Raw genomic sequence first — 9,622 nt, 5'->3', positions numbered from 1 at the left:
ATAAAACTCTAAAATATATTAAAACTCTAATTACTATGAACAACAAGTAATTTTAAACAAAAGTTTATTGTTAACATAAAATTCCTAAATAACTTAAATTACTTAATAATTGTAAAAATTCATAATAAAATAATAAAATAATAAGAGCTGATAAATACAATATTGAACTCATATATAATAAAAATTAAACCCAAAACTCAAACCCAATATGATTTAACTTGAGTTAAAAGCCCGAAACTCGTAATTCTCGTCATAATCTTGTCCAAAAATTCTGCTCGCGCACTCTTCACTAAAACAGTCATAACATGAGTTCCCGAATTTAAAATCAAGTGATTCAAAGTTCGTTTAGAAGATAAAAGATAGATCTTCAAACTCCATGAAGACATATCAACCCAGAAATGCCTAAATTCCATCCAAAAAGTTGTCGCAAGTCTGTTGATTTCTCAAACTTGAAAAATAGAATTTAATAAATTTCACTCAATTCGTGCATGTATCACTATATGCCTTACTATTACACTCAACTATTACACTCAACACTTATCACTACATATTAAATTTCTTTTTTTAAAAAAATTGATTTGATTTTATCACCAAAATTTCAATTGAAAAATAAAAATGTCAAAAAAAAAAGATGTTCATTTATACATACTTGATTTATTTGAAAAAATGTATGGTTAATTTGATTCAATTACCGATTTGTATATATGTGTGGTATATTTAAATGAGAAAAAATATTTAGTACACTATCGATAAAATTTTAAACTCTAGAAGTAGAATTAATGGGTTGATAAGTGTCTTATAGGGTAGTAATTTATTAAAAATATATATTTAAAAAGACACATGTCGATCTTTAAAAGCTCTTGTAGAATAAAAGAAAGTACAGTATCGTGTATCAAATACTCACTCTATATATATATATATATATATATATATATATGGTATAACAACTATAATGTATATAAATTTTATTATTGGTTTTAGTGTTTCTTTTCTCTTTTTTTTTTTTTTGTCGTTGTTGTTCGTTTTATAGTTTATGTTTAGAGTTTTTAAGTTTTTAGTTATCTCTTCCAATAATGTCGTCTTCAAAATTCGAATTTAATTTACGGTAGTGTTACACCCAACACTTGTTAGGAATTTGATTTTAATTTTTTTTAAATTTTTTAAATGCAAATATGTGAAGTAATAAGAGGTACCACTATTCAAGGCATGACACCTAGGAACATGTATATAGGCTGATAACTGGATTGTGAACACTTTGTGCATCCACTCTGATAGCTGGTACTGCACTAATGATGTCGGAGTAGGCATAAAATGAAAACCAATAACCCTCCTGTTGTGCTCTCAATAGCCCTGTCACGTTTCATAAATTTGTTTGGTTTATTCTATTCTCATCTTTCTTGTTTCCACGCTATGCATATCAAATATGGCAATGCCCGATGGCTTCAATTAAATAACGACAACCATAGCATGTGCTTATTTGCAGTACACAAAAAGGAAAAAAAAACAATGGTCTCTGTTGATAGCGCAAGTGAGTTCATGGTCTCTGTGTTTTTTTTTTTTTTTTGTTCAAATTTTGGAAACTTAAAAAGGAAAAATGAAAAACATAGAGAATTAACGATATATACATAGAGAACAGTTATATCCTACCATGCCTATTATCTCTTGTTTTTCCCCACTCATGCATGCAAAGGTGAAGCTTCTTACTTGCTACAAGAAAATCCACGCCCTGCAATGGAGTCAATATGCTAAGTAATTCCTTCAAAGTGCTTAGCCTCAACTTATCAGCCTCCTGCAATATATTCGCCATAGAGCTCTCGTGTTCATCCAATGCATGATCTACTTCCCCACTAGTTTCACCCACTCGGCTCATCCTTTTAGCAACAATGGCAATCGGCTGGTCTGCAATGTTCTCTTGCAGCCCCGCCAACTTATTCGAAAGCTTCTCTTCTTCCTTAATCGTCTTCATGTGCAAATCGTTTATCATTCTCAGCTGTGTAGCCGAAATCTGCCCAAGGTTTCCTCTAGCTAAGCCTTGGATGATGTCACTGAGCTGAAACTCCACTTGTGATCCACAGAGAGCATAAGTGAGTCGAATGTACATTGAAGGTCTGCAACCAGCTACCCAGAGCAACGATTTCTCCAAGGCAGTGTTCCATGAAGGTGAAAACAAGCCAGAAATATCCAGGCGAGATAGTTGAGCTCTCTTGTCGATATACTCTTGGAAACTGTTGATAGACTTCTCGGTTAGTTGAGTACAACTGGTCTCCGTTAAATCGTCTCCACCATTTTCTTTCTGGTTAAGAGCTTGGAGAAGTTGGTTGAGTTCTTGTTCTTGAATAGCCATCCATTCGTGAAAACAACGTTGCAGGATTTGATCATCGCTAGCCATATCTCAACGCTAAATTGAAGCATATGAAGCAGCTTTTTTGGGTTTGTAGCTAATATGTTTAAGCGGTGAGCATATAACAACACAGTTAACATGTGAAAGGGATCCAAAAGCTTACAAAAGAATGAACAGAGGGGATGTAAGTGTAGATTTCTGTGTGTTTCTTTAGAATCTCTTTTTTTTTTTTCCTTTTCTTTTTCACATGGTGATAAAAGACAAAGTTTTCATTCCTGTTTTTTATTATTATATTTTGCATTTTGCGTCGGTTATTCATTGTATTTGATACTTGGAGGTTTTTGTGGTAGTGATGGTCCAATGTGCGTTTCAAAATGTAGCAAGATTCCACGATGAACCAAATGGTTGTCATCGCTATAAAAAAAAATACTAGTAATTGACGAGCTGTTCCATGTGATTTGAGTGAACCGGGAAACCTTTAATCACCCTCTACCCATATAACATCATTAACTTAATTATGATATATATGACGATTTCAACTAAGCTATTATAGCCACGAAGACGTAAATTTGAAAGCGTATAAATTTTTTTTCTTTAATGGTATTAGATTTTAAAATCAGCATATTTAATTTTTAACACGTGTAAGGGTAGACATATATATAATTAAATATGATTATGAATTAGGCCAGAATAATACAAAATTTTAGAATAATTTTTAAGCCCAAATTCAGCTCAAAAATAAGTTTATAATCTTACCCAAACTTGATTTAAATTAAAAATGTTAAACTCAAACCTAACCTAACCTAACCAATCTATATTAAACTTTCTAAAATTATTTTTATACAAAAATAAATTTAAAAAATAATACATAAAAATATAACAAAAGAATGAATCAAAACTCAATTTGCATCCTCCATTATAGACTAGGATCATGAATATCATTTCTATTTATATTTATTTCAATTTCTCTTCCTCGAAAAAATGGATTAAATTTCTAAATTTACTTCTCTTAAAACCATCATATAGAACTATCATATAGAAACCTGTAGATGTGAGTTTCAAAAGCTAGGCAATTAAGGAAAGAAAAAGTATAGGCATATAATTCAAGTTGAGCCGGGTTTAGCCTCAAATCAAAAAAAATTTACTCAAGATCTAATCTATTTAAAAAAACAAACATTACCCTTTTATTCAAACTTATTTTTTAAGTTTATATTTTTGTTCAAACCCTTAAACTTTTCAGACAAGCTTTCAAACTTGAGGAGATCACTTGGCCCTAAGATCATTCCTACAAGCATAAGTTTCAGAGGGAAAAATTAGTAAAAATGAAACCGACCCGAACTAAAAAGCGGAATCAAGCATCATAATTAATATTACCTCTTAGCCACTGTCAATATGAGAGACCAATAAAAATATTAACTTCAAAATGAAGAAAATTAACAATGCCTGTTGCATGTTACAGCCAACAAATGAACTGCTGAAACCAAAATGCATGACTGTATACATAATTAATATGATGATTATATGTGATCATTTCTACAAAAGGCTCCCGAATCTACATTCATAAACATACAATTAAGTTCTCAAACTAAAATCCAGAAAGAGTTTTCACAACAGATGAGATACCAAAACCAACCCCAATACAAATGGCAATCCGCAACCACTCTTGGTCATAACCTACTTTGTGGCCTGTGCAATTATATTGCTAATGGAACTGGCCTGCTCTTTCGCGGTCTCCACCAGTGAATCCTACAGTTCAACGAAACAATTCTCTCAGAAAATTGAAAGTTATGATACACGATATGGAGGACGTTTTAACAATGAAAAAATAAAAATTCTACCTGTGCAGCTATTAAACGTGCAACAGTTTTCTTGCTCGACTCTTGAAGTTCACCAGCAAGTAAGAGTTCATCCAATATATAATAGGCCTTCAATGTCAAATAGCAGCAAAGAGTTAAGCAAAGACCTCATTTTAACATCTATGATCTCCTTTTGACAACAATACTCTTTACTTCCAAATACATTTGGAATGACCATTTATCATATAAGTCATCTATAAAGGGAAAAAAAGAGATGAGCTACAAAATGGTACACTCAAGTCTACATCAAAATTGCACATGTACCTCCTATTTTCAGAAACCACATTTTGTTCTAAAAATTTAAGCAATTATCAGAGTTTACAAGCAGACATAACACAAACAACTTGTGTTGATGACCAAAAAGACTCTGATGCAAATGCTAGTTCCTTGAATCATGGAGAAAACAGGTTCCATAACAAAAATGTATTAAATTTTTTGGGAAATAAGGAAATGTTAAAAAAAGAAAAGAAAAGAAAAAGCCTTTTCTCAGAGATATCAGATCCAGCAGTTCCCAATGGAAGAAGGCAAATGCCGACCAATAGAAATCTCAACTACATAATTCCTTTCCTCAAGCACATGGTTAACTTGCCACCACAAGGTTCATATTTTTGGGGGATTTGTTTGGCAAGTACCCAAAATGAAAAATTATGGTGCCATGCTGGAAGAAGATGCACCCGAATCAATCAAATGATGGGCATCAATCAGAGAGATGCACATTAGGTGCTTCCTAAGGATACTTGAGAACAGAGAAAATCAAGAGACACACTGGTATGGGAGCAAGTATGGAGAATTTAAAGTTTACCGTTTACAATTTAAATAAATGCAAGAGGATATAGAATGGTATGTTAAAGAATGAGAAGAATGGAGCAGTAACGGAGTTGGAGGATAACTGCTGCTAAGGATTACATGAATAAGAGCACTTTCAACATAAACTCAAGGATTAAGATGTAAATTGTTCTGAAAAAAAAAAGAGGAAAGATAATCCTAACAACAGGTACATGAAAAGCACAGTAACTGTACCTTATGGAAGTTGAAGATTAAATCCAATTCACAGACCTGCATAAAAAATTATTTCACAATCAGATAAAATATAGTGGAACAATAAGAAACCCATGAAAAGTAAAGTTTTACTTCACTCACACTGCCAAAGTATCGATCAAGTATCTCAACATAGTGATGAATGATTTCTAGAACCTCTAATTCGTTGTCATCCTGATCAATGCACATGCAGAAGTAAAGACTAGCATATCTGTGCATAATTTATCCAAACTCAGTTGATAAATCTCTGAAACAGTCAAATACATTATTAATAAAACAAGTCTCACAGGCTTATTGTAGTATTACCTTTTATAAACAACTTTAAATCCTCTCCAATCCACAAAATTACAAAGTTTTGGCCCTCTATTGAGAATCACCCCACCGAGCTCACGGATAACCTTCTCAAAATGCATTGTTATAAAGCATTAATACAATGAAGACAAAACCAGCTTCAAAAAAAGCACTAACAAAATACTAAAGACAGAAAAGTGCACAAGATTCTTGTAATTTATAAAGAAATTTTCCTTTAAGCGCAAATTATACAAAAATAATCAATGAAGTTATTCGAGTGTGCTAGCCATACCTTTGTTCTTTCCTTCTGAGAATAAGGAGAATACCATTTTGTCAACCTAACTTTCCCTTGTCGACTAATTAAAAGTACAAAGTGAATCTGAAACACAAATGAGGCTCATAGGTTATAGACAATAGCAATACAATAAGTCAACAACCTAAAGATGAAGATTGATTCTAGGTTTCTAAGGTGAAATTAAACAATTGTAGACGATAAAAAAAAGGAATATATGTCACTGGGACAATCGGGTCTCGAAATTAATACAATTTCATTTACTATGAGGGCCGGGAGTCATCTTACAATCAGAAACCATAAATGTAAGCTCCTTTTGTAATCTATATGAATTTCTAGTTATAGAGCTCGATTAGTAAAATGAAGCTTTTGCCATCCTCTTAGCATGCTTCTTCATGGAAAATCTTTCAACAGCTAAAGTATAAAAGATGACATTTCCTTTGTATTGAAAATAACTTAAAAGTTTCCATCCAATCCTCTAAAAAGGGGGGGAGGGGGGAGAAATACGATATCTTTAATATGAATAATGTTACCCTGAAAATAAGGTTTTATCAAACAGAAAAATTGAACAATTATAGCATAGTAAAACTAGAAAAAAAGGTCTTACTGTGACAACTAGAACCCAAAATTAATACAAATTCATGGTTTGCTAGCACTATGGGAGCCAGGAATCACCCTATAAAAAATGAGCTAAATCAACATTAACGCCTGCAGTCATAGCCAATCTTCAAGAAACTATAAGTTCAAGCACCTTATGTGATCTATATGATTTTCTAGTTATAGCTTATAGAGTCCGATTAGTAACATGCAGCAGTGGCCATCTTCTAAGCATGCTTCTTTATGGAGATATGTTCAACATCTAAGTATAAAGCATGACATTTTCTTCCTATAAAAAAATAACTCTATCCGATGCCCTAAGAAAGGGGTAAAAGGCAATATGCTATCTTCAATATGATTAATGTCTCACAGAAATGTGAAACCCTTAGAAAATAAGGTTCTATCAAACAGAAAATTTATAGAAACAGCCACATTAAGTAATCAAACTCGAATATCCCAAAATGCAAAGTATTCATTAAACAGAAATGCTTAAGTACGAATTAATATGATTAAAAATCAGAAGAAAAAAAAAAGAGAAATAAGTTAGATCTAATAATTAAGTCAGACGAACTATCAAAATGAATCAATTAAAGTGAACTAAAACAGAAGATAAGCTAACGATAAAAAAAAAAAAAAATTTCAGCAGAAACAAGTTGCAGATCCAAAGAGAAACGAGAAGGCGCAAAGCTTAGACTCAAACAACAACAGCATGACGAGGAATTTCATGATCATAACACAATAATAAAATTCATGAACCGCAAAATTCAAAACCTAAACAGCGTCAATAAGCAAGAAAAAGCAGATCCATGTTTAGCGTTGTAAAGAAAGAAAAAGAAAAGAAAAGATCAAAATAAGATCCTAACCAATTCACCGAATAATCATTAATAAAAGGAGCAAAAATATGAAAGAGAGAGATAGTTACCATCCTTGATAATAGCTGAAAGAAAAAGTCCAAACGAAAATCTGAATTCTCCGAAAGCACCGAAGCCAGGATCCCGATTCGGATTTCTGCTGCCGTTGCTGTGCTGCGATTTCTATATTTATATTTGGACAATTTAAATCCTTCATTAACAAAAAGTTCAATCGATTCGAAGCGGATCTGGTAAATTTGGGTTTGGGCTGGCTTAGATAAAGGCTAAACCCAATTTGAGAAGCAATGAGCGGCCTAACTTTTCACTGTGAAAAAAGTAGACCAGGCCACTGTCCAGGCCGGTCCACAAGCCGATTTCTTTTTTGTCAGACTCTTTTATGTCTTTCAAGACGATCTGAATTATTCTTTCAATATTAAAAGTTATTTATTTTTATTGTCTAGATGGTTTTATTTAAATATTATTTTGGTTAAAAAATATTAGTTTTTTTATCTTAAATAGATGACTACATAAGTTATTATATAAAAATTTTATTTATTTTCAAAATAAATTTTAATTATATTTTTATAACTAAATTTAAATTACAAATGTTTTGATATGTACTCAATTTAAGTTGTAAATTTTTAGTAAATTACTTCAAATTAAGTATGGGATATATAGGCCTATTCATGGTTTAGATTACTTGCTCAGACTCAAAAGTTCGCCTAAAATTTGAGAGGATTTGGACAAAAATATTATGCCTATTTAAAATATGGGTCGGGTTAGTCTTGAACATTTAGGGCTTGAGATCGGCCCATTTTAAACTTACAATACTTTATATTATGTTGTTTTTATATATTATGTAATTGTTTAACACATCAAAAAATAAACCTATACTAAACACATAATACTACTCTAATGTAAACATTAAAATAATGTTAAAATGACTATATAAAATTTTCAATAAATAGAAAATGTATAAAATTATTAAATGTTAAGATAAAATAATATAAATATTTTTAAAAAATATAGGCAGACTTGAAATGGGTTTAGGTTAAATCTTTTGCAAACATAAGCAGGTTTGAGCAAAATTTTAGGCTTAGGTTTTGGGTCGGGCTAGACTTGAGCAACATGTCTAGGCCCAATTTGAACCCGACCCGGCCCATGAGCATCTCTAGAGATATAATTATTTTCAAATATAAAATACTAAATATAATTAAATTCATGAGTAAATGCAAATTTTTTAATTACGAAAGTTTTATATGTTTTTATCATGGGTAAATATATTATGTTATTTTAAACAAAGTAAAATTTTAAATGACTTTGGATATAAATAGGAAATATATGATAAAATATATTATTAAATATAAAATGTTTTAAATCTAAAAAAATACATTATATTGAGAACAATATGAAAATCAAGTTCAAACTCTTAAAAGAAATAATTAATTGAATGATCAATAATAATAACAACTTTCTTTTAATTTTTCTAGCATTATTATTCTATTGAATGATCAATATATTTTACAGATATATGTGAATATTTTTTCATCTTCTTGAATAGAATAATAATGGTAGAAAAATAAAAATAAAAAACAATTTACAAAAATAGTGGGACTAAATGCCCAATATAAACTCAAATACTAGAATAAAAATTAAAAAAATCCAACTCAAATTGATGAATAGAAGAGACTGAAATGAAGAAGTAAATGTAGAGTGATTAAAGGATAATAAATTTAATTAAATATGATAAATAATTGTTTATAATTTTCAAAAATATATAAATTATTAAATATGTTTAAAAATTATCAAATAAAATTATACTTTGTCAATTGAGTTTTCTTTATTATTGCAACATATAGGAGTATGTGAGTTTGAGTGCGTTTAAATGCGTACTATTTTCTGATTTAAGAGTTTGAAAATTATGGATAATTAATAGAAATTGTACCAACAAAAAAAAGCCCATCGTCCAAAAGATTGTGGATAAGTATCCCAAGTCTTAAGTAAAAAAATGGGAAAAAAATGAAAAACACCTTTAGAGTGTGCTTGGGTGAAAAGGTAGAATGATGGAGGAAGGTTGTCAAAAAGTAGAAAGATTATTGAGGAAAGAAAAATAGAAGAGATTGATCATTTTTTATCTTAATGCATAAAAATTAATTCTTTTAAAATTGAATGATAAAAGGAGAGAGAGTGTATATTAGTTTAAAGTTACATATTTTTCAAAGGTTTAATTTTTTTCTCTCTTATTTTTCAACTCTACCAAACAATGACGGAAAAAAATTATTTTTTCTTTCAAATTTTCCATCTTTCCTATTAAACATATCTATGGAAAGAAAAAATATATTTTTCATATTTCTTT

At 30.4% G+C, this 9,622-nt stretch overlaps 2 protein-coding genes across 2 annotated transcripts; both read right to left on the bottom strand.

Moving 5' to 3' along the window:
• Positions 1-1,358: 1,358 nt before the first annotated feature.
• Positions 1,359-2,864, bottom strand: LOC108475655 (protein DELAY OF GERMINATION 1-like). Its single transcript, XM_017777642.2, has one exon. The coding sequence runs from the start codon at positions 2,387-2,389 to the stop codon at positions 1,637-1,639; it is 753 nt and encodes a 250-aa protein (XP_017633131.1). The 5' UTR covers positions 2,390-2,864; the 3' UTR covers positions 1,359-1,636.
• An 889-nt stretch (positions 2,865-3,753) lies between these two features.
• Positions 3,754-7,530, bottom strand: LOC108474515 (AP-1 complex subunit sigma-1). The gene is made up of 7 exons (XM_017776463.2): positions 7,338-7,530; positions 5,819-5,905; positions 5,542-5,633; positions 5,338-5,446; positions 5,218-5,253; positions 4,180-4,266; positions 3,754-4,087 (listed from the first exon to the last, which is right to left on the bottom strand). Exons 1-7 carry the CDS (start codon positions 7,338-7,340, stop codon positions 4,016-4,018), a joined length of 486 nt encoding a protein of 161 aa, XP_017631952.1. The 5' UTR covers positions 7,341-7,530; the 3' UTR covers positions 3,754-4,015.
• Positions 7,531-9,622: the final 2,092 nt, after the last annotated feature.

The sequence above is a fragment of the Gossypium arboreum genome, chromosome 3 (assembly GCF_025698485.1).
Source record: "Gossypium arboreum isolate Shixiya-1 chromosome 3, ASM2569848v2, whole genome shotgun sequence".
NCBI lineage: Eukaryota > Viridiplantae > Streptophyta > Magnoliopsida > Malvales > Malvaceae > Gossypium > Gossypium arboreum.
This window is presented reverse-complemented; position numbering and strand designations above follow the sequence as displayed.